The following is a 26,229-nucleotide window of genomic DNA, read 5'->3' as shown; positions in this document are numbered from 1 at the left end:
GATATGGGGGTGGGAGAAGACAATGACTGGAATTAGCTTTCAGATTAAGTAACATGTTGGCTCACTCTTATTTAAATTAATTAGGAAATCACGAAACAAGGGCTAAGAGAAAGAAAAAGCCAGGCATATGTATCCAAATAGTTACAGTAAGTTTATATGGTAGACATTTAATTAGGCACTTAGGATGAAGATGTGAGAGATAGACAATTAAGCCTAGAGAGGTAGGTTGTTTATGAAAAACCCTTCTACCATGTGTAGGAATGCAAACCCTCAAAGGGTTCTAAGCGAAGCATGGATCACAGATGTCATATTCAGAGTGACAGAGGATTGAGGTTGTGGAGAGGAGACAAAAAGTAGTTAGGGACCCATCTGAATGGATCCAGAGGGATAATGGGGTCCCTATTTCAGCTAGTGATGGTGGGCAGAAGGAGGAGAAAGCAGATTCTAGAAAGAGATCATACCCTCAGGAAGACCTAGGTATTTGTGGAGGGCGGAATGGCAAGAATAAAGCTATATTCTTAGGTACTACACTGTTAGATTGGTACCAACACCAAACAAAATAGTAGCAAGTTAGGCAAAAAAGTAGGAAGAAAGGCTACACATTTATTTTGGTACCAGTTTGGATTATTTTTATCTATAGGATCTTCAAAAGTAAAAGGCTAGTAGGTCTACATCATGGTTTTCTTTTTTTAAAAGAGGATTTATTAATTTATTTGAACGAGTTAGAGAGAGGGGGAGACAGAAACAGAGAGAGATCTTCTGTCTCCTGGTTCACTCTCCAGATGGTTACGAAAGCCAGGGACGAGCCAGGTCAAATTCAGGAGCTTCATATGGCTCTTCTAAGTGTGTGTAAGGGCCCACACACTTGGGCCATCTTCTGTTGCTTTCCCAGGCCATTAACAGGGAGCTGGATCAGAAGTAGAGCAGCCGAGACACGAGCCAGTGCCTGTTTGTGATGCCACCATATACCACTACACCACAATGCTAGCCCCCTATATCATGACTTCAAACTTCAACACTACCAACTTTATGGACTGGATACTTCTTTATTGTGGGGTTGTCTTCTGCAAAGTTGAATATTTAGCATCCCCAAATCCACTCTCTGGATGCCAGTTGAACCCCTCTCAGTCACGATGATGAAACAGCGCCTCCAGACAAGGCTAAATATCCCCTGGGGTGAAAAAGTAGAAAAGTAGAGAACCACTGGCTTAGAGCTAGGAAAAGTCATCCTGGTAGGACTTCCTACACTTCATTGTCACTGAAGCACTGCAAAGAGATGACATCACCAGGGCAGGGACAGTCCCATAAATAAAAGAGGACATCGACATTTAAGAGGAAATGCTGCCAGGAAAGATGACAGAGGGTGAGCAAAGAGGTGGGGAAAAGTCCACAGAGATAAGTGTCGGCTTTTAACAAGTGGGGAGGTCAACAGGAGACAAGCAGCAAAGGACTCAGAAGGGAGAGGAACTCACTGGTTTGGGGGATTGAGACAGGAAAGGGAGCAGAAGCCCAGCTGTGCTGAGGAGTGCATGGGGACCGGGGAAAGGACCATTCTGAGGACATCCAACAACTTCCCAACGTTTCATGGTGACAGAAGTCACCGCAAAGCTAAGGGGCGTGGGCTGGAGGGCAGCATGCTATGTAAGTCTCCTTAACACATGGTGTACTTTTTGGCACAGTTTTCAAATCCCTGACATAAGAGGGCACATCTTGGTTTCTTCATTTCCTGATTGAAAACGGTGATGGCCAGAGGCACCTAATTCAAGAGTCAGATTTAACACAACTGTCATTGAAGACCATACAATTATTTTGTTTTAATGATTTGGCTTGAAACTGTACAGATATTTGATCTAATTTCTAAAATGAGCTCACATTTGACCCCCTAGCAGGCCATACTTCTTGCAGAAAACCACTTTTAATTTCTGCCATAAAACCTCTTTTCTAGCTTGCATGTTGTGTAGTGAGCGTAGAGTGGACTGTGCTGTGTACCTCCCTATCACTCTGCAAGCTGAGGGTGGCCACAGCGAAAGCCTGTCCTGTATCATTTGGGGATATAAGAGAAGGCAGGCCAGATGCCTTGCAGGCAGAGAGAATGCAAGGGTGACGAATGAATAAGCATGAAAAACGGACACTTGCCAGCCAGGAATTAGATGTAGAACAGAATGGTACAGAATAACGTGGGTATTCCTGTCAGAAGAGAAAAAATGAATTCCTGCCCTTGGATGACTGTCAGGATTTGACATTTCTGTTTTCTTCCCATTAGTTCTAAGGCTGTTACTAAAATAAGTACAAGTATAAAGTCCTTTCATCATAACCTAGATTGCTTTTGCAATGTCAGCTTGGCCCTACTCTGATTTAGTTATTGATTCTACCCATAAAAAGAAAAATCAGCTTTGTCATATGCATGTGTTCAGTGAGCTGTTTACTTAAAAACATGAATATTGGCTTACTAAATCCATACACTGAAATCCAATTAGCAGATGTAGAATCGGATCTGAAACAATATGGGTTTCTGTTTACCATTTACATATAACCCAAGAAAGTCTTTGAACACACATATGTGAGCACACAAAGCCCCTTTTTTAAATGGTAGAATTGTACAGCTTTCAATGATTTTTGGTCACAGTAATAGTATTGTGGTTTTAAATTATCCATGATGTGGGATATACTAATTAATAATTTGGCAAACATGAACTCTACTTTTTCACATTGTAGTTAACAGAAAACAGAGTTGAGAGACAGAATTCTTACTAGCATTCACTTTCCTTAGTTATAAAATAAAATAACTGACTAGATGTGTGTGAAGGACTCTGTGGCTATAAGGACCTTGAACTGAACACACTAAGATTTTAGAGAGGGAAAGTTAATCCTGTGTAGAATACATTACTTCTGGCCAGCGCCGTGGCTTAACAGGCTAATCCTCCGCCTTGCAGCGCTGGCACACCAGGTTCTAGTCCCGGTTGGGGCGCCGGATTCTATCCAGGTTGCCCCTCTTCCAGGCCAGCTCTCTGCTGTGGCCTGGGAAGGCAGTGGAGGATGGCCCAAGTCCTTGGGCCCTGCACCCGCATGGGAGCCCAGGAGAAGCACCTGGCTCCTGGCTTCGGATCAGCATGATGTGCCGGCCGCAGCGGCCATTGGAGGGTGAAGCAACGGCAAAAAGGAAGACCTTTCTCTCTGTCTCTCTGTCTCTCTCTCTCACTATCCACTTTGCCTGTCAAAAAAAAAAGAGAGAGAGAGAGAGAGAGAGAGAGAATACATTACTTCTTGGTTGCAATTATCAGCATCCAAGGGAAATAAAGAAAATTATTTTTTAAAGCAGAGGAGTTGATGTATCTTTGAAAAGTTATGTAATATTCTCTGTGGACCAACTTTCATAGAACTTTGGGACACTTAGATCCAAAAGAATGGGGAAAAGAATGTGGGGGAGATGGTGGGTTCTAGAAGATGAATCTTAAAAAATCAGTACATTCTTGTATTAATCAGAGAGAGTAATATACAATATACTGTACTTGGGGCCAGTGCTGTGGCATTAGTAGATTATGCCTCTGCCTGTGGCACTGGCATCCCACTTGGCCACCAGTTCATGTCCTGGCTGATCCTCTTTCAATTTAGCTCTCTGCTAATGGCTTGGAAGGCAGCAGAAGAAGGCCCAAGTGCTTTGGTTCCTGAACCTATGTGGGGGACCCAGAAGAAGCTCCTGGCTGCTGGCTTTAGATCGGCTCATCTCCAGACCATTTGGAGGCCATTTGGAGGACCTCTCTCTCTCTCTCCATCTCTCCCTCTGTCTGTAACTCTTTCAAATAAATAAATACATCTTACACACACACACACACACAAACACACACACATACTGTACTACACAGAAGCAGATGAAAGTTAAAGTCTGATGATTGTAAATGTACCAAGAATTACTTCGACAAAACTGTATTTACAGGACAAGAAGGATGGTGGAGGGAAATACTACTCCTGTCAGTGTGCATGTTTACAAAAGAGGCAGAAGGCCATGTCACCTTCCCTGAGATGGTCCTTGAGCAACTCTGCCTGACATCCCCTAAAAAGGGTGTGTGTCTTCCGTCATGGAAAAATAAAGGCTGGGCAGGCCACAGCTTTGAGTATAATGGACTTATGTGCCATGCTGATTCTGGAAAGAGAAGAAGAGAAGTGAGGACAAAAGTATTCTTATTATATTTAGGCAGGCAGATTGCTGACACTATCATCTTTGAAACAGATAAACATGTTCTTATTGCATATTTAAAAATGATTTACATTTATTAAAAATGTTTATTCTCTCAGAAATTCAACTCATTATGCAAAATATTTATTAGAATAATTCTTTTAAAAAATATAAAGACTTAGTGATATGACAGACTGACATAATGAAGTCAAGAATTCCCCAATGGGTATACTTCAATAGACTATTCTAGCAAAAATTCAAATCCTTAGATTCCATGGAATAAGCTATAAATGAAATATTACATTATTAATTTTATCTGTTTTTAATTTTAGACCTCAAAGGGTTTTATTAATACTACAATAAATATTAAATCTGAAAAATTTTTGGAAGATAATAAGGCAGAAAACACACATAATAAATGACTATCATCATATCTATTATTACACAGAGTTCTGGAATGAAAGATGATTACTCATATGTGTAAATTTTCAACATGTCATTCTTTACAGATTTTGGCCATCTGGTCCATAAAACATATCCTCTAACATTCCTGATTATTCTTGTGGAATTTCAGGTTTACTGTTGTTTTTCAAACTGTATGTCATGACCCTTTAGAGGGTTATGAAATCTATTTAGTGGAGTAAGAGCCAGCATTGAAAAATAGGAAACTGAGTATCAGAAAATGTCAAGATACTTTATACATAGTATTAAGTATGTGTGTGCAAATACCTACCTACACATTTGTTTGCCTGTGTGAGGAGGGGAATATACATGTAATAGATCAGGATATAAACATTTTTTGACAATAGGTCATTGTAATACAATTAGAGAGCCACTGGGAGGTAGGATAACATTGTGGCTAACAGCAGGGCTTGGTGAGACAAACATGGGTCTCAACTCTACCTCTTAACTCTACCTCTGACCCTCTGTATGATCTTAAGTATGTTGCTTAACCTCTCGTGGCTTTAGCTTTTTAAGCTGGAAATTGGATACAGTAATAACAACTACTTCACAGAGTTATAGGAAGGAGTGCCCATAAAATTCTTATCACATGGGGCATATAATAAGTGGTCAAAAGATAGTCATTCCCTACCACACCTTTCTTCCACAGTATAATGAATTTTATTAAGTCAGAACAACACTTGGTATTATTTTTAGTCAAAACACACAACCAAATGAGACAAAGCAATTAGAGTGTAAGAGAGCTAATGATTGAAGGTAATGGTTCACAAAGAGAAATGTAGAGATTATCATGCTAGACATGAAAAAAATGCAGATTCCATACTCAGGCTGGGCTCTGGGAATCTGCAGATATGGTCTTATCAAACCCTACAGGTGTGGTTTGTGCCCTGCAGTAACACCTTAGAACCCATGACAGATTGATTATTTATGGAATACCATAGTACCTGTGGCATTGTGCTAGCACTCTGGGCAGACAAGTAGATCTGCTTCCACACTGTGACTCTACCTGCCTGGAGCTTCCACGGTGTCGGCAGAACTGTTTGGTATCAGCTGCCAGCTGATATTGTGTACAATGGCATTTGAATTTCACATTTGTCTAGTACCCATGCAAGTAATGTAAAGAGAAAATTAGGCATTGGAGGTTTTTTCCCCCTTGAAACCGAATGCCGACTTGGATTGTTTTTCTAAATTTCTGGAAACATGAGTACAAAACCAATCCCTTTCCTCTTTATTCTTGCTTCTTGGCTCTGGCTGCAAGTCACAGATAGGAAAGCAGGCTCAGAGGGCCATACATCCTGTATCTGATCACTAACAGAAGCCGGTAATGCAGGTTTTCATGTGATTTTTCTCCCTTAACTGTATATGTTGCCAAATCCTTGAAACTTTAAAAAAACACTTGTGTGGGCCAATATTCTGAGGGTTAAACCAAACAGTTGGTGGCCATATTGGGTCTGTGGGCTGTCATTCTGAGGCCTTTGGTTTAGCTAGTCCCATGCTGAAAATATCATGTTAATATTTCTTGTGGCCTTTCTCCTTTCTCTGAAAAAATGCCCAAGGCTCTCTCCACAGACCTCTGCTTCTCACTTTCAGATACTTAACCGAGAAAGCTCACCAAGAGCTCTTGGTGGGGGAAAGTGGGTTTGCTAGGAGGATTGCATGTATCACATTTTCTGACTTAGATTTTTACAATTCTTAACTTATGTTCCCTTACCTACTTTCAGAAAGAATGTTAGGCAATAAACGTGTGTACTTCAGAAGGATTGACTTTTTAAATAAATCGAAACTCCTGGTTAGGCAAACAAAAAGTTCCTTGATGACCGAAAGACATGCTGTCATCATTTCTGTAATTCGTGGTGACTGCATAGGATAAAAATGTCCCTACATTCTGTTCTGAACCTATGTTGTCACTGCTAGTGTTGCTACATATAAGAATGTGAAGCTCTCGATGGATACCTAGTTAAGACACTGCTTGGGATGCTTGCGATCCGTTTTGGAGTGTCTGCTTCAAGTTGCTGGGCTCTTGATTTCAGCTTCCTGATAATGCACACCCTGGGGAGCAGCTGGTAAAAGTTCAAGCAGTTGAGTTCCTGTCACCCATGTGGAAAATTAGAATTGAGTTCTTAGGCTTCTGGTTTCAGCCTAGCCCAGCCCTGGCCAGTGTAGGCATTTGGTGAGTGAACAAGGCACTTAGGAGTTCTCTTTCAAATATACTTTAAAAATAGATACAATTTTTAAAACCCTGGAGCTCTTCTTTTAATTGAAAGCTTTTATATTATTTATTTGAGAGGCAGAAACAGAGCAAGAGTGACAAGAGAGAGTGAGAGAGATGAGCACGCTGCTTGCCACTGCTGGTTCACTTTCCGAACGTCTGCAATGGCTGGGGCTGGGCAAGGTCTTAAATTGCGGATGCAATATAGGTATCCCACACGTGTGGCAGGGATCCAGCTACTTGAGCTATCATTAGTGGCCCCTCAGCCTCTGCTTTGGTGGGAAGCTGCAGTCAGGAGCTGGAACCAGCAAGTGAACCCAGGTACTCCAATTTGGGGTGCAAGTATATTTACTGTTAGTCGGGCCTTCTGCCCTGAAGCTCTTCCAGGTATGGCAGGAAATTGTTAAGAATGGTTATGATTGGGGCCAGCGCCGTGGTGTACTAGGTTAATCCTCTGCCTGTGGCGCTGGCATCCCATATGGGCGCCGGTTCTAGTTCTGGTTGCTCCTCTTCTAGTCCAGCTCTCTGCTGCGGCCCGGGATAGCAGTGGAGGATGGCCCAAGTGCTTGGGCCCTGCACCCGCATGGGAGACCGGGAAGAAGCTCCTGGCTCCTGGGTTCAGATTGGCCCAGCTCTGGCTATTGCAGCCATCTGGGGAGTGAACCATCAGAAGGAAGACCTCTCTCTCTGTCTCTCCCTCTGTCTGTAACTCTACCTCTTAAATAAATGAATAAAAGCTTAAAAAAAAGAGTGGATATGATCTGGCTTAACACTTGCTACGAAAGGCAATATTTGGCACCACTGCATTCCCTTCCAGCTCATTTGTCCACAACCAGCCTGTGGAGAGAACCCTTTGAGGGTTTGCCACTCCTAAACATGGCAGAAGTGCTTTTCATATGTGGCCTTGCCTCTTAACGATTCTGATGGTTGCCAGCCTTGGCTTGTGTCTGCACCCCTCCAATTTCAGCCTCTGTGGTTACGAAGTTTTCTCCTCTTTTGTCAAATCTCCGTCTGCATTTCTCTTATGAAGCACTTAATTAGATTCTACTGGGGATAATGTCCCTAGCTCAGAATCCATAACCACATCTACAAAGGTGCCTTATCCATGTAAAACAGCATTCACGAGTTCCAAGGATTTGGACCCCATGCCTTTAGGTGCCATAATCTAGCCTACTAGAGTGGCTGCAAGCATGGAGCCTGGGTCCCCTCTCCCTGGGTTTAATCTTGCTTCTTAGTGAGGTTGCATCACCCATAATAATGAGGATAATTATAGCCCTTATTGCTTATTAACATTATTAACAATATTATTAATATTAAACACATACAATACTTAGGAAAGTGCAGTTACATAAATTGGTGTCTATGAGTGTCTTGATGTAGCTACCACTCCCTGCCTGCCCCTGAAATCAGCAAAGCTTTCAAGAGTTCCCAGAGTTCGTGCTTATTCTGATGTTTACAGATTTATTTAATTTTTACCAACAGCCCAAAACCCTTTGTATCAGAATTAAGTTTTTTGACTCCCAAGTTGAGCTAGTCTTGAAAAAATGGTTGCATATCTGAGGAGACCCTGTATCAGACGAGATTCATGTTGTAGCACTTGCTGATGTCTATCTTACCTACTTTCTGACACAGGGCAGACCTGGCATGAACAAATATAGCTGTTTTACCACGATTCACATTTTCACACGTTCAAATTACTTTTCATGAGTTCTCTCGCATGCTCAGTGAACAAAGGTACTAAATACATTTTCAATTAAAAATGTTTGAATGTGTTCTCAAAATACTCCTCATCATTGCACAAAGCATCACTACTTGTGTTCTTAAAGGGAAAAATATACTGTTCTTCCAATATTGATGGAAAGGACTAATTATGTTGTCATAGTGGAGCAGAATTCATTCTTACATCACCAAATCTGGCAGTTAACAGGAAATAACTGCTACAAACCGACTGGTGCAGCTTATTTTGGGAGACTAGACTGGTCGTCAGTGTTTTGGGCACTTATTAAACATGAAGGATGCCTGACATCATGCCATGGGACCCTCAGTATTCTGCTTTGCTTTTCTCTCTCAGCAATAGAATATCTAATCTTCTACTTGCCTTTCCTTCTCAAATATGGTAAAATAATAAATGTAAACAAAATCCAACCAACAAGCCAATATTGAGCACAAGTAGTTCCTTTGATGATTAGATTGAAACTCTGGGCAATGAACTGGATTGCAAGTAGAAAATTGCTTTCAAACTGACTCAGGAGGCTGTGATGGCCACAGTGGTTAGGCTGCTGCTTGGGTTGTCTATATCCTGTATTGGAGTGCCCGGGTTAGAAACTCAGACCCACTTCTGAGTTCAGCATTCTGCGAATGTGCACTCTGGAAGGCAGGAAGAGATGGCTCATGTCTTCGAGATCCTGCTACCAACCTGGGAAACCCAGGTGGATTTTTTGACTCCTCGCTTTGACCTGGTTCAGAAGTGGCTATTGTGGGCAATTGGAACCAGCGGATGGAAGATCTCTGTTTTTCAATAAATAAATAAATAAATAAATAAATAAATAAATAAATACAACAAATTCACATTTCCCAAACAGGTGACTTAGGAAAGTTACTGAAGTCTCTGTGCTTCTGTTTTGTTATTTACAAAATAAAGATAATAACAGAAACTACCTTCTGTAGGACTGTTGTGAGAATTATCATAGTTAACACACACAGGGAGCTACAAAAGGGTTAGGCACATAGCAGAAATGCTGTAATGTACCCTGACACAGTGTTTTAAGAAGGATGAAAGATGGCAATAAATTTTTACTTTCCCCCTGTTTCTTCATAACCTCATTCTACCATTTTAAGAGCTAAAGTTTTGATCTGCTCTTTGGAATTCACATGAAAACTTTCATAATACTATAATTCATGTGCAGGGACAGAGGCCAGAATGATCTTTAAGCTCATCAGGAAAATTATCTCGGTATTATCATTAGTTGGGCCAATGCCTGGGTATCTCTTACTGTGCTGTGATCATTTCAATAAAGAAATTCCAAGAGAGCATAGTCTTTGCAGAAGGGAAACACAATTTTAGCTATTTTTTATTTCTTGATTTTGGGGCATTTACAGAACAAATACATTTGTATTCACATAATCTGACTAAAGGTTTTTTTTTTCTTCCTTTTTAAAGAAAGATTTTAGAACTAGAATGCCAAAAGGGAAAAGAAAAAAAAAATACAAGTCACTCTTTTATATTCGTACTGAATCTTAAGATTCAGAAAAAGTGATTGTATGTCATTACAACATTTTTAAGGTATGTATTAGGGATAAATAGTAAGAAACATGCCAGCTTTATGGATAAGAACCTGACATGCCAAGAACTTAAGGCTCTTTTCTTAGAATGAACAAAAAGACTAAAATAATTGCAGTTAAGTTTTTTTTTTTTTTGCAAATAAACATTTTAACTACACATGCTACTTTTCACTTGGCATAAAACATACTTTTATAATATATTTCAGTCCAGTGGGTTATCAGCCCTGCCTATGACATATGGGTTGATGATTTCCCCTAAAATATGACTTATGAGACAGTGTTCTATCAGTTGGTTTTCTAGCTTTCAGAATAAAAATAGGTTATAAGTATGCATGGATCTGTGGGGCTTCCATGAAACTTGGGTACTATCTGCCTACGTACAACAGCAAGTGTGTTTGAGAAAATATAGACTGACACAATCAGCTATGCATTGTAGTTTTTAATCTTGAACTAGGGGCAGCATGATGAGCTATTTAATACAGTTGAGATTTACAAGAAACAAGGGAAAAAAACCTATTACACAAAATTTCTCAGGAATCTAAAATATTTTAAATTATGTAATACATCTTTTCTAATTCAAAATATAACCCCTGCTACTTAAAATTGGATTATTGGGTTATTTAATGGTTGCATAAGGGATTAGACTTCAACTCAGAAATGTGAGGTCATTTATTTGGATATGTGAGAAACCTGTTGGATTCTACCAAGACATCTGGCATCAGGCTACTAGATACTGTGTATGATATAACCTACACGATTTAGAATGCTTGGCTAAAGAAATGTAGTATTTGGTTAAATTGCATATTTAATTTTATTTTCTGCTAGGTAGACAGTAAATGGAATAACAAGCTAGAACACAACAAATAACTTCTACATATACATGGATATATGCATATATAAAAATTAACACAGTAACTCACAAGATTACATATAAAGTTAATTGGAGAAATATAAATATAGAAGTATTTGTTGATTGCTTGATTGTATTTATTGAATAACCTACACTGGGCCAGGTATCACCCTACACATTTTGAATTCATCCATGAGCACATCAAACAAAAATCTTTGTCAATGTGGAACTTACTTTCTAAGGAGATGAGAAGGGTCAGAATGCAAAGCATGACCATAGTAGGTAAGTGAATGCATAGAGATTAGAAGTTGATAACAGCTATGGAGAAAAAGAAGGCCACAAGAGCAATGGTGGCGTGAACAGGAGCACAGAGGCAGTCACTTCAAGATATCTGGTGTTCTTGAGTTTCTCAGGGATGAAAACATTTGTATAAATGAACAGCCAACACTGAACCGCATCCTTACCTCGCCTCATATGCTTCCAGTTTGATTCCATTGATGTATGTCTTCATTTATGTAGCACCCCCTACATTCAAGGCATGCTATTAGGCACTGGGCATAGAACAGTGAAGAAAAAAAGCCCTTGCTTGTGAAGCTTATATTCTAGGGATTTAAGCTCAACACAAAAGAAAATGAGTGATGATGAAGGAAAATGGTATAAAGAAAAATAAAGCAGTCTTGGGAATAGGAGAGTGACAGGGTTGGGAGGCCTAGTAGATCCCTTCAAAGAGGGGACACCAGAGCAAAAGGAGGTGAACCCAGCCAATAGCTGGGCAAAGAGTCTTGCAAGTGGGGAGGGACAATGGCCACAAAGTGCCTGCATCTGGAAAGTGATACATTCTGAAAATAAGAAAATAGGTGTGGTTAGAGCAGACCAAGCAAAAAGGAGAAAAGCAAGAAGCCAAAGTGTGTTTATACTTTTACATTATAAATAATAACTTTTAAACATCCTGTATGTGGAAAATAAGATGTGTTTGTGAACTTCAACCAGACAAAAATTCTTGTCACTTTCTCCCTCACTGGTACCTGGTACGTTGTTTAAAAGCATGGACGTAGCTTCTGTACCGACTCAGTACTCTATACCAGCCATGGAAGTTCAGGTAGGATTGTTAATCTTCCTTTGCTCTCAATTTCCTCATCTATAATATGGGGTTAATGATGGCACACATCACACAGCGTGGTTGCCAGGACTGAAAGAGCTAATGCCTTTAAAGCTAAACGGAACGTCACTGCCATTGCTGTATTTGAGGGTCTAACACTAGCCACCCAGGGGCTTTGGAGCACTTGACATGTGGCTCATTGTAACCCGGGCGTACTATAAGCTCAAACATTCCAAATCTCAAAGATTATTAGTATATCAACAGAGCACAAGTTTATTTCATTAATACTTGTTTATACTGGTGGTAACACTGACATGATAGCTAGCAGACTAAGTAGGTGACTAAAATGAATCCTACCTGTTTTATTTTTTGTGTGGTTACTTGAAACATTTACAGAACATGTGGCTAGCATCGCAATTCTGCTGGACAGTGCTGTTATCGTTAATGGGCTAGATGCTGGAGACTTATAAACATGAGCAAGGCGTGTCCTGGGCCAACAGTGACTCCTGGGGTAGCTCTCATCCCAGGGAAAAGCAGGAGGGAGCTGTGAGGGGAGGGCAGCAGGAGCCACCCTGACATCCCTCTTCTTTCCAGGAACTCCATCTCTCTCAGGAGCCAGAGCTTTTGTGACACTGGATGTGATTTACTGGTTTGCACACACGAAGAGGAGAAAATCCCAAGGAGTTCTCAAGAAGATCAATTCTGGATACACACACAAATCTCTGTAGTGCTCTTGGAATCGTAGGAGCAGGATGTGCGTGTGGGTGCTCCTGCCTACTCAGGCATGTGGAAAAACTGCTGTCTAATTTCATGGGAATAAGAAGAGTATTTCATATCCAAGGATGGACAGCCCTAGTCAGAGACAAGAAGTGGCAAAGGAAGGAGAGACTTTTTAGGTTTTGACGTCTACTTGATATTGATGTTTCACAGTAAACGAAGGAAGTGTTTGGGGTCTGTTAGTGAGATACCTATCCTTCACGGAACAGTGGATTGGTCCCTGACTCTAGGCCTTATGCTTTATGTGCTTATGTTGTTTAATCTTAAAATAATGCTACCATTGTCATTTCACAGTTGATGAAAGTAAGGCTCAGAGAAGCCAAGTAGCTTGACCAACGTCACCCTAGGGAGTGATAGAAGTAGGGTCTGAGTCAAGCTGGCTTCAAGATGGCCCCAGTCGCTCCCTCATGCTGTTCATTTCACGTTGCGTTCCTCCCCAAACACCCAGCAGCACAGCACCAGGGGCAACCCTTACAGCAACTCCACAGTGCTGAGACGCAGAAGAAAGACAATATTTGTCACCATTTGGCCTGAATAAAGTTTTCCTACTGTTAGGAAGAAAAATCTCGGACAAGCTTAAATGTGAGTTTCTTCGAGCAAATCTTGAAACAATTTGTGAGTCAGGCAGCCTTCAGAACCAGACTATGTTCTAAAATGTTCCGACAACAACACGACCTGACAGCATTTATAGAAAATGGGAGTGAGGCATTAAGGAAACTCAATTGGTTACAGCTTACTTGGTTTATTGGTTATAAAGCCTCCTGCAATTACCTGAAGCTTAGCTACCGTGATTGAACTCTATGTTGGTTTGGCCTGCTGGGTCCAGGGCAGGAACTCAGTCCAAATCAAAAGCCTCTCTGTAAGAAAAAGGAATTGTTTTCCTCTGCTCTCAGAACATAACAATCAACTCAGACTTCTGTGAGCAAAGCAGGTGTGAGGATTTCTCCCCTTGGCAAGCAAGCAATGCCACAGCAACAGACACCAGCTGGCTGTCCTCCAATCCAATTCTGATCTGACTTTGTCTACCTGGAGGGTGCACTGATCCCACAGTTTGAGGGCTCATTCTGCCCCTTGGCCATGACTTTAGATGGCCAGCCAAAAGCCCCAGATGGTGTTATTTGTGCTGTCCATCAGGGTGGCCGTGGTACCTTCTTGGCTATGATTAACTTTCTAGAGCAGCCTACAGAACCCAGGAAGTACCTTTGTTTTCCAGTTTTTTACACAAAGAGACACATATGAAGAGATGTACTGTCAGGTGTAGAAGGCCGTGCTGCCCTCCAGGAACCTGTTCTTTCAGGGGTCTGTGGAAGTCTGGAGGCCCAGTTACAAAGGGCACAATTGATTGAATAATTGGCTATCAGCAATCAGTTTAACCTTCATTCCTTTCCACTCCCTCTAATCCTGTGTGAGTCTTTCCAGTGACTGATCTGAAGCTACCCAGGGACATCGAGCCATTAGCCAACTCTTCACTTCCAAAACACTCTCACAGAGATTCAAAGACTTTCAGGAATTACGTGGAAGGGAATAGGGCTAAAGACCAAAGGTATATTTCATAATATAGCAGCTTCCTAGAAATTTTATTGAATACTCCCTTGCACACTGGGGGTTTTCCCACTGGACTATAATAAGAGACTCTAGAAAACCCTAGGACACTGCCAGCTGTATGCCCATGAGAGTTCTATTTAGGACAACTATTGTAGTGTCAACCTGAGTTCCCTCCCAATACACATCTGTCTGTAACGGAAGCTAGAATAGCCACCCAAAAAACTGGCACTTTCCCCAGTAGTCATATTATGCTCTCAGCTTGTGCCTGGCTGATTTTGAACTTTTGTATTTCCATTTTTTTCTCTCTGACCCTCTTGTCTCATGAAGTGATTTTCATATTTTAAATAGTTTAAATGAAGGAAACACTGTAAGTCAATTGAGTGAGTGGTCTGTATTAATTTCTACTTGCTAAACATAAAAACAGAGCTTTTTCATGAAGGAACAATGGGCACCACCATAGTACACCTAATAAGCATAAATCTAATTCAGTGAAAGGTAATTGCACTCATTTAACCTTAGTGTTGTGGTTATCCTCACCTGTGACAAATTTAAGTGTAATTGCCATGTACTTGGTGGCCATCTATCAAGTGTTACTGCACAAAGCACCATGGCTCACTTGACCCAGGGCAGACTGGAGAATCTACACACCTTCTGCAGCATTGGCAAGAACCCACTCGCCTGGGATCAGCCTTTGCAGAGAGAATTGGACATTTGACCTTTTTTTGTTTTTCATCACGAAATATATCTACAAGAATAAATCTAGAAACAATGGATGGTATTCCTTGGCCACATGCATATGAGTTCAGTTAATTATGAAATTCAAGGAAAATTATTCTTTAGTCTTATTACTTCAAGGTGAAGGTGTTGTGGATAAATCAGTCTCTTCCTAGAGGAAGAGTTTGCTTTCTTAAACATTATATGATAATGCCAAATTACATGTAAAAGTCATGAAGAAAATACTGAAGTATACAAAGTATGTTGCAAAGACAAATTGGAATTTTATCCTTACGTGTATTTAATTTTTCATGAGGAACAAGTTATTCACACACACACGGTACAGGGCTACTTCATAAAGTTCATGGAAAATGTAATTCAAAGGTAAGTTTAATTTGGTACAATTTCAAAACTCATGGATAGTTTTTTTTATAATATGCATTTTCTCATGAACTTTTGGAAGATTACTTACATATTACATTTCATACATATGAAATTGGTACAATAATCTCTAAAAATCAGTTAACTAAATATACATAATTTGGAACTATGCAGCCCTTAAACTTTGGGCATGCCAATTTAGTGTAAAATGTAGACTGTTTGACATTAATGAATCTGTAGAAGCGAAAGATAAAGGCATTGATTGTTCTCAGTGTGTCTCTGTATTGCCATTCAAAGCTGATTTTGAATTTGCTTACATATTTGACCAAAACAATTAGTTATTAAAAAGTGACTGAAGTGATCTTTCTTTACAAAAACATCAGTTCCTTAACATTCATGGTGGAAAGGTCTAGTGACTGTGGTGGTAATCCATCAAGATCCCCTTTGGGCTTTGATCCCACCTTTGGGCAGTGCTGGTGGTGGAGGCTCTGGGCCTCTCTCTTGGAGGACTAACCTCAGGTGGGAGAGCTGACTTGGCCCAAGCCACATACACTGGTGGACTGGTGCGGTGGGGAGAGAAGGAAGAGTTGGCATCCACTGATTGGTCTATGAGAGGAACGACGAGTCTTCTAGACAGGACAACTCCAAAGGGTCCTCCAAGAGGACAAGGAGTGTGATGGGTATCATTCCCTACACTATCCCCAACATCCAGAGTGGTTGCAAGGACACAGGGGATCGTCACTACATATTTGTCAGACAGGGGATGTTTTACAATTATGAAGAGTAATAAGGCAAGGATGAAATCATTCAGCACGAACCATAGCTGAGAGGCATGGAGATCATAGTATTTCTACACAATGTCACTGAAAGGTAGAAATCCTTAGAGGTCAGAGGTAGAAACATGGGTTGGATACATGAACCACGCAATGTGCTTGCCATGGGCTGAGCGATGTTTCCCTCTCAAATTCTTGTGCTGAAGCCCTAACCCTCAGTTCTTCCGAATGTGACCGGGTTTGGAAATGAGGCCTTAAAATAATTACATTAACAAGAAGCCATTAAAATGGGCCCTAATCAAATCTGAGTGGTGTCCTTCTAAGTGCAGGAATTTTGGACATGTAATGAGATACATGGAAGGTGCACCCACAGAGAGAACATGTGAGGACACTAGCAAACCTGCAGGCTGAGAAGAAGCCAACCCTGCCCACCCTCTGATCTTGGGTTTCCAGCAAGACCCCACTGGGAGAAAGAGGGTCTCTGCTGTGGAAGATGTCCAGTTGGTGCCACTTTATTTTGGCAGCTCCGCTCCACTAAACTAATACATCTTAAATGCCATTGTAAGAAATTTGATTTATCTCACACATCACCGCCATGCTTGAAGCCAGGGTGTGTTAGATGGAATGAGGCCTGAGTTTTAGGAAGACTGCATTTGTGGAGGGAGGACAAACTGGGAAATTGTTCAAGCTGTAGAGGCTCTCTGGGAAGTGTGAGGGGTCTTCATGGAGCTCATGGAAAGCATATATTATGAAAACCCTATGCGTGATTTTCAAAATTCCTTTCAACTCAAACAGATTGATCCTGTAATTCCAATTTCCCATGAAATTCTTGAAGTGCCTTTAGTGATGGTTCGATCTAGATCAAGAAGACAGGAAGGAAGGGGCCAGCATACAAGTGTGGGAAGTATCAGAGCCAGCATAGCTAGGATGGAGCAACACATTGCACCTATGTAATGTTGACATCAACCATCAAGTAGAATTGAGCAACATGCAGAGCTGTATTGAGGTTCAGAAAATAGAACATGTGCTTTTCAATGGCTTCTCTCCTACAAGATAGCAGTGCTCAGCTCAGAACCTTAAGACAGGCTGCAGCAGGATTCCAGCTGTGGGTGGCCAGAAGACTGTGCATTGAGCAAAGTCCCAAGAGAGGGAGAGAGGGCTGCCTCTCAGGGATGCATATTAGCATATTAAAGAGTCTCCAAAGTCGCGCCAGGAAGCCAAGTCTGCAAATGTGTCACAAACATATTCCCTATGTTCATGCCATCAGAGAACCCTTTTCTTCAAGGCACATTCTGAAGTCCTGAATGTGACACTCTAGAAGTGAACAGAATTTGAAAGCAATTCTGCTTCACTATTCTAGAATAGTTCCAAAATAAAGAAATACAACCTTCATCTGGGTAATCTCTCTCTCTGATAAACTATTCAACTGACAGGCAGAAGAAACTCATTAAAGGAATACAGAGTAGGCCTCTCTCCATATCTGGGGTTCCACATCTCCAGAGTCAAGAAATCTTCCTCGACTGAAAATATTTGGGGGAAAAAGGCATCAGTTGTGAACATGCATAGGCTTTCTTTTCTTGTCATTATTACTTAAGTACAACCTCACAACGATTTACATAGCATTTATATTTGTAGCAAGGATTCTCGGTTGTATAGCGATGATTTAAGGTACACGGGTGCAAACACCGCACCATTTCATATAAGGGGTTTGAGCATCCTCAGGGATCCTGTTACAAGCTCCCAAATGATACCACGAAATACACTTGATTCTCCCACAGCCCTAATTACTACCAGATTACAAGATAACCATAATACTTAGAAAAAGGCACGAATTCTTTCACATGCTGAAGGAAAACTGCTCAGTACTACGCAACAGAAGTTAAAATATCCTGGTGATGTGAAAGGAAAGTGTAGCTCAAATGCAGAAATCTTGGAAGAGTTTTGGACCTGACTTTTTACCAGGGTTTCTTTGTGCTAGATCTTTGTAGTATAACCCTTTCTATCATCCCATCAGCTTCTGAAAGCCAAGGTGTCTGGGTACATGGACTCACATGCGATGCGTACGTAGGCTTTCCGGCTCTTTGTGGTGCCTGCTGAGCTCCAGGCCACGCACTGGCACCAGTAATCCTCAGGTCCAAAGAGTTCCTCCACTTGTTGGCGTGAAATTTCAATGCTCACCTCCCGGACAATGAGACCTGATGGCAGAAAGGCAGATGTAAGTGAAGAGAAGGTGTCTACTAAAAATATATAAGACATCGCACCACGTTTCTCCCTCAGTGATCCTCCTTGATGCCACAGATGAACACCCAAGATATTCTCCCTCATCTCCTCTGATTTTCTTCTGGATCCAATTATTTACTCAACAAGTTTTCCATTCTCTTATTTGCTATTTCAAATCTTCTGAGTTTCATCTGAAGGTGAAAGTGGAGTAGATCTATGACCCCACAAAATAATGTTTCCTCCATAGAGATCACTAATATTTGCCTGCCACCAAGTTATCGACTTCTGTGTATTCAGCCCTGAACTTGAATTTCCAATCTGTAAGGATCCTACTTTGATTGCTAAGTTGTGGCTAACATATCCACATATTGTACATTGTTTTACAATAGCTAGACCTTCCCAGCTCTTCATGAAATGAAGAAAGGATAACCTTAAGCTACAATTGCAGTGATTATTTAACAACTAAATTACTTTAACAGTTATGCATTGGTTATGATGGAACATCATTTATCTTGAAAGAATACTAGCCTCAGTCAATAGACCTCTGGTTTCTTATCCAAAAAAATAAATGAGGTTTTCATGCATAATATGTTGAAAGCCCAAATGCTTCTTTGTAACTGCACTGTTACTGAAATCCTGTTAAAGTGCCTCCAGCTAAAATGCTCAAATAATTGGAATTTATTTCACAGCATTATGTAATCCTACATAACAAAATCTCAACTATGAATGTCAGATCATCATTTTAGCAGTACTTATCTTGAGGTATCAGGTTGTTTCAGAGATTCATTGTGCAGTGCTCCTCTTTGCACTGAGCAAGAGGAATTATCTGAGTAATATATTTGGGCAACTGCTAGGTCTCAGGGTGATTGAAGGCACCTATTTCCAGACTCATGTCCACTGGGAGAACTAGCAGAACTCTTATAGATAGCAGGAGAATTTGCTTTGGGGCAAGAATGGTTACAAGAAGAATGATGCACAACTTATTTTTATTCATTCATTGAAAATATTTATTAAATATTAATTACATAATAGAAACTGAACTACGCACTTGTGAGACTCTGATAAGTTAGTCATATCCCCAGTGAGCTTATATTATTGTGAAGGGGAATCATCTTAATAAGGAGTTACACTTCCCAAATGGCAGTAACATAAGGTCTGGACAGGAATGAAACCAGGAAACAAGAACTCCATCTGGATCTCCTACGTGGGCCCAGGGACTTCTTGGTCCATTCTTTGCTGCTTTGCCAGATTTATTATTTAGGTATAACTGTGCTCAATATTGCAAAGAAGATGTATAGAGATGAGAGTGAATAACAAGGGAACCAAATTTAACATGAAAAATCCAATATGAATTATTCAGATAAATTATATGATGAAAAGGGCAAGAGATATGGGAAGAAGAGAATTGGGAGGTTGAGAACCAGGGAGAAGAGAGTGCAGCAGCCGATACAGAGAATAGTGTTATGAGATGAAACTATACATAAGAAAGTGTCTAGCTTATATGGCTTTGTAGTACAGTGGTTCTCAAAGAGTGGACCCCAGAACAGCTGCTGCAGCATCACCTTGGACCTCTGGGAAATGCAGATTCACAGGCTGCAACCCAGAGTCACTGAAGAGGAAACTCTGGGGATGGGGCCTAGTAATCCATGCTTTAATAAGCCCTCCAAGTAATTCAGACTCCTGCTGAATTTCAGATTCACTCTTGGACAAAAAAATTATGACTTTGGGTATGTTCCGGAGAGCCAGGGATCTCATCAAGATGTTTTAAGCATGTAGAAGACAGGATGAGAATTAAACGTTTATATGATAATTTTAAGATATGGAAGACATAGAAATGCGTGCGCATGTACATATATATGAAGGATCTTCCAAAAACTCATAGAAAATGCATTTTATGAAGAAACTACTCATGCATTTCAAATTCTTTATACTAAAATAAACCTTTAATTTCACTGTCCATGAATTTTTGAAACAGCCTTTATGTTCGTGAATGGATATATGTGTGTGTGTGTGTATGCATGCTTGTGTATTCAAAATGTGTTAAACTCTAAAGGATTGCAAAGTTAAAAAAATAAAAATAAAAAATGTTTAAACATATGTGATAGGATAAGGTATGTCTTCTGGGAATCTTAAAAAAGAAAAAAAAGTGTTTCAGAACTTTCCCTACCACCTAGGAAATATTCTAATGGTTAAGAGCACTCAGGGAAATTAACAACCATCCAATGGAAGTAGGTGCTTTCCCATTGGGGGAATAAACAAGGCTTCCTATTGAGAGCTGATGCAGCTTGCATCATAGAAACTACTAGACCCCAAGGTCCACTAAAGTCTCCCTGAACTGGACTGAAGCCCAGAAAACAGGGTTTTATTATCCCACGACAGGGCAAGATCCTAAAGGGGAGACTCTATTGTCAAAATTTTATTAAGTACGTTTAAAATGAATTTAAAGTTGTGAAAATTAGCAGCATTACTATGGTTTACATAATAATCCGTTTTAAAAGAATTTTCAAGTAGCCAGTATATCCCAGTTGTCACTCTGTCTATGAAAATATTAGTTTATTATTTCACCCAATGTCCAATGAATACAACAACCTTCACAGCTCTAATCCTAAGCTATTAATAAATAACACTACTTTCTTCTTTCTTTTCTGATCCCTGCTCAGCCCTCTCATTTCCCATCTTTTTCTAATTTTTCTCATTATTCCACTATTAAGGAATCTGTGGGAAGACAGAGAACAGCCTCCTCCCGCCACCCCCTCACTTTCCTCTTCTCCCTCTGTTCCCACTCTCTGGCATTTACTGCTTTTGCCTGTTTTTACTTGTTTTTATGTTCCCTGTTCATGCAGAAACTCAATTACTGGAAACAAACTTCTTCCTTTAAGGTTTGGTGCAGTAAATTTACAGTCACCGAAGGGCTGATATACCTGCAGTGTGTGTTTCCTTCAAACCATAATGGCTCTTTCTCAAATGCAGAGCAGCGACAAATGGGCTCAGGATATTAAAACCACATACAAATATTTTGTGTCCCAAGATGATAACCTCAGGTTTCATTCCTCTCTTTTTACTTAAAGCAATTACAGGAAACCAAATTAAATGCTAGTGGAACTTCACTAGGTCCGCCATATCCGTTAGCCCAAATAGGCTCATGGATGTTTTGCCTGACCACAAACCTGAAGCCTTTTAAGAAGCCACAGACCGACCCTCCCACTACAGGAACTATTCATAGGATGAATGTTCTGATTTGTATGGCCCAGACTCCCTGGGCACGCTGGAGTCAAGCACACACTGATTTTTGTCTTCAGCCTCACAGACACCCCATTCAGGAGGAGGTGGGTTATGTACAGTGGTTGTGTCACATAGCCCAAAGTTTACCTTCCAAGTTTTGGTCAGCAACACAAGAACAAGAAAGAACTGAAGCATGAAGTATCTAACACTCACAGCTCAGAATTTCCTGGAATAAGCTGCATTATTCAGACTCTGAGCTGCTTGGTTATACACCATCATTTCATTACATAGGTAAGTTCAATACCTGGGACTTTCTGCTCATCGAACCATAGCCTAGTAGTTTGCGTACCAGTAGGTAATATCTATTCTCTTTGAAAGTAAAATTTAAAATCTTCTTGAAGTTTTGAGATGGAAAAAGCAAGCTTCCTTGAAATTTGAAATGCCATCAGCATTACTTCCAGGGCACTTTGCTTTGAAGAGCATTTGGGAACCTGAAATTGGTTTCAGGTTATTTAACAGTGGGGGAAATGCTTCAGTTGACAGGGCTTACTCAAATACAAATGTGTAGTTTCCATCACATCTGATAACATCAAAGATTTCCCATCAGTGTGTTTCCTTTCATAATGGCATCTCAAGGATGCACACTGTTTGAAGTTTGCAGTGATTTGCTTTTATAAGAGGATTCGTTGTGATTTGGGAGCCAGGGTGCAGGAAAGTAATTAGCATGTTTTGCCCAGAAGTCTTCTAATGAGTGAGAGTATGCACTTGTTAGTAGGGACTTTCAAATGAACGCAGAAATCCAGATGCAAATACATCACTCTGATTGGATCTTTGTGAGGCCATACATAAACAGCCAATAAAACCTGGAAATGACATTTATTCCTTGTCTTTAGCATAAGTTGATTTCATTAATAGTGGCCCGACAACCCACACAGTGTTTTTCTAGGATATTACCATAAAGTATCCCAAATACATGTCAAATCCTATTGTTTAATTATGTACAAAAATATCTACATTCTCCCAGAAATGTAACCCATATTGCTATCAAATGAATACCTATTAAGAGTCCATTAATGTCAGATATTACAGTATGTTTTAGAAATGTAAAGACAGATCAAACATTACTTAGCTTCAAGCTGTTCACTTAGTGTCTAAACATATCTTGTTTATTCGGTAATACTAAAAAAAACCCCAAACCTAATCAAACAAACAAACAAAAAAAACTATCCTCTTAAAATATTTTAAAGAATGGGGCCATCACTCAGCACCTTCTGATGTCCTTCATGTGTTTCACTAAAAACTTCTAACCCATCGTTAAACTTCAGCGTGATGTACATCTGAGTTGTATTTCTCATCACTCTCAATGACTATTTTTCACGCAGCAAAGAGAAGTTTTGAGACATCACTGTTCAGCAGGCATGGCAATTCAGCTTCCCCCTGCAGCCTCTCTAATGGGAGAAGAGCTGTAGCGTTCACTTCGCCAAATCTCATTATAGTTCATTCACTGCTAGGATGCAGGCTGGTGGAAAATGTACAAATCTGCAGGTAGAGATGTTCTGGAATATATTACAATGTTATATTGAATTAGTGAAGCTCTTTTTCGTGCTTTCTTCAGAGCCTAATCCTATTGGTTTTCACTAATATGATCTAAAATATGAAACATACCAGTTCTAGATGCCTTAATATAAATTCAATAACACAAATATACCCTGACATTATTTAGAAGGATGTCATACCAAAAAACCGGGTAATTATTTTAGCAACTTAGAACTTTCACTATAAAAATTGGGATATGATAACTTGAAAGGCAGAACTTCATAATTGAGATGCTATGTTATCGTACATGAAGTCATTTGGCAATCTTTGAACTAGAGCAGGAAAATAAGACACTATAAACACATAGTTTACCAACACTCTAAGATTTCCTTGAATTTTTCGTATAGTACATAGTATATAAACCGGCTCTCAAGTTTACAAGTATTTTGTGCTATAGGGAATTGTAACTTGCTGGTATGTTAGCTTTGTTATGAGTATGATTTTGGAAAGTCACATTTCCTATCTTTGAGATTGATAAGAATTTAAGAAACTTACAACCTACTAATATTGACTCACGAAAAAAGCAGAGAATCTGAACAGACCTATGAGTAAGGAGATTGAATTAGTAAGAAAAAGCCTTCTATCAAAGAAAAGCCCAGGACAGGATGGATTCACTGCTGAATTATATTAAACTTTCAAAGAGCTAAAAATGATCCTTATCAAATTCCAGCAAAAAGCAAAGGATAGGGAATACTTTCACACTCATTTTATAGCGTCAGCATTATTCTCTTACCAAAACTAGATGGGGACACTACAGGACAGGAAATGATCAGGCCTGAACAGTGTGTTAAAACATCCAATACTAGTAAAATAAGTGTAACAGAACTTCAAAAAATGATTAATTGTGATCAAGTGGACTTTATTTCTAGAACACAAGAATGGCTCAACATAGGCAAATCAATCAGTGTGGTGAAGCATATCAACAGCATGAAGGGCAAAAACCTATGTTCATCTCAATAGACGCAGAAAAAGCACAGGAAGAAGTTAAATGGTCTCTATCTGTAGATGACATAATCTTTATCTGTAGATGACATAATCTTACATATAAAAAACCAAAGGGGCCTGCACTGTGGTGTAGCGGGTAAAGCCATGGACTGCAATGCTGGCATCCCATATGGGCACCGGCTAGAGTCCCAGTTGCTCCACTTCTGATCTAGCTCTCTGTTATGGCCTGAGAAAGCAAGATGGCCCAAGTCCTTGGGCTTCTGCACCCACTTGGGAGACTCAGAGGAAGCTCCTGGCTTCGGATTGGCGCAGCTCCAGCCGTTGCAGCCAATTGGGGAGTAAATCAGTGGATGGGAGACCTCTTTCTCTCTCTCTTTCTCTCTTTCTCTCTCCCTGCCTCTCCTTCTCTCTCTGTGTAACTCTGACTTTCAAGTAAATAAATAAATCTTTTAAAAATACAAAATTTCAGTTACATATGAAGAATAAAGGTCAGGAGATTTAATGTACAATGGGTGACTATAATAATGTCTTATATACTTGAAAATTACTGAGACAATAATTTTAAGTGTTCCTATCTCATATACACACAAAGACACAAAAGTAAGTTCGCGAGGTAATGGATAGGTTAATCAGCTTGATTTTGTCATTCCACAATGTATTCATATTTTAAGACAACCTATTATATAACATAAATATATATAATTTTTGATAATTTAAAAAAATTTACTCACAGGATTAAAAATAACATAGCTGGGAATGAATCATTCAAGGGCTTGGCCTGGAGGTATTTCACATCAAGGTCATCCATTTGATTCTTTTTATATTCATGGCTTTTACTTCCTTGGCTCTGTTTGCCGGTACCATACACGTAAAATAAGGATCTGTATTTAATTATATTTTTGTTTTCTGTAGACTGAGAAGACTATTCATTCAGGGGGATTTTTATTCCTTCTAGAAAATTCTATGGAACTATAGATCAATGCAGTTTTCCCTCTTGAGATTTGAAAATTTAATGATAAAGTGGGAAAAGAGAGTGATAAGTGATTCTCTGGTGATAACAACATGGTTTTATCCTCTCCTTTTTGGACAGTGTTAGATTTTGTATTTTACATGAGAAACAATCCTCCAATTTTGAATTTGATTCTTCAATGACCATTATACTTGAAGCTCCATGTTTGAGAGATAGCAGGAGTGGGAAGTCTGATAAATATTTCTGTCTTGCATTTAGAGTTGTAATGGGTTGATAAAATCAATCTTACCAGCATTAACCATCAGTTAGTTCCTATTCTTTGATGATGGAAAAAATATGATGAATTTGTGCCAAGAAGCCTTTCTGAGACCAAAATAGGACTAAAATACTTTCTCAGTTTAACTTCTGCCATATGTGTCAATGTTCTTTAGAATATAACAAAGCCGTTTTGTAAAAATAGGATAGCAATTCGTTTAATTCTGGAGGGCACCGAGCACGCTCCACTGAGTTAAATGCAACATTCTTTTAAGCATTTTTCTTATTTCAGGGGGCAGAAACATTAGTGAAGTTGCTGCTCGGACACCTGCATCCCATATTAGAGTGCTTAGTTTGTGTTTAAGTTACTACTCCACTTTACAATCAGCTTCCAGCTCATACGCATTCTGGGAGGCAGCAGATGATAGGTTAAGTACTAGGGTCTTTGCCATGTCTGTGGGAGACTGTTCTGGCACAGTTTTGCCTGTTGTGGGCATTTGGTGGAGTGAACCAGTAAATGGAAGATCTCTGATCTGTCTCTTTCAAACAAAAAATGAAACTAAAATATTAAAATAATTCCTACTTTAAACCTATTATATGTACCTGAATGTATATACCAACTTTATTTAATTATTTCTTAATTACTTATTTTTAAAGATGTATTTATTTGAATGGCAGAGTTACCACAGAGAGGGAGAGACACACAGAGAGATCTTCCATCTGCTGGTTCACTCCCCAAATGATGACAGAGGTCA

The 26,229-nt window shown here is 39.8% G+C and overlaps 1 protein-coding gene across 1 annotated transcript in view; it reads right to left on the bottom strand.

Annotated features, from left to right (window-relative positions):
* Positions 1-26,229, bottom strand: part of UNC5C (unc-5 netrin receptor C) — a 365,627-nt gene that overhangs the window by 98,567 nt on the left and 240,831 nt on the right. Inside the window, exon 3 of the mRNA XM_062199151.1 lies at positions 18,318-18,461. Coding sequence (XP_062055135.1) covers positions 18,318-18,461 — 144 coding nt within the window. The remainder of the gene's footprint in view (positions 1-18,317; positions 18,462-26,229) is intronic.

Source organism: Lepus europaeus, chromosome 8 (genome assembly GCF_033115175.1).
Source record: "Lepus europaeus isolate LE1 chromosome 8, mLepTim1.pri, whole genome shotgun sequence".
NCBI lineage: Eukaryota > Metazoa > Chordata > Mammalia > Lagomorpha > Leporidae > Lepus > Lepus europaeus.
Note: the sequence above shows the minus strand (reverse complement) of the source record. Positions and strands in the feature narration are given on the sequence as shown.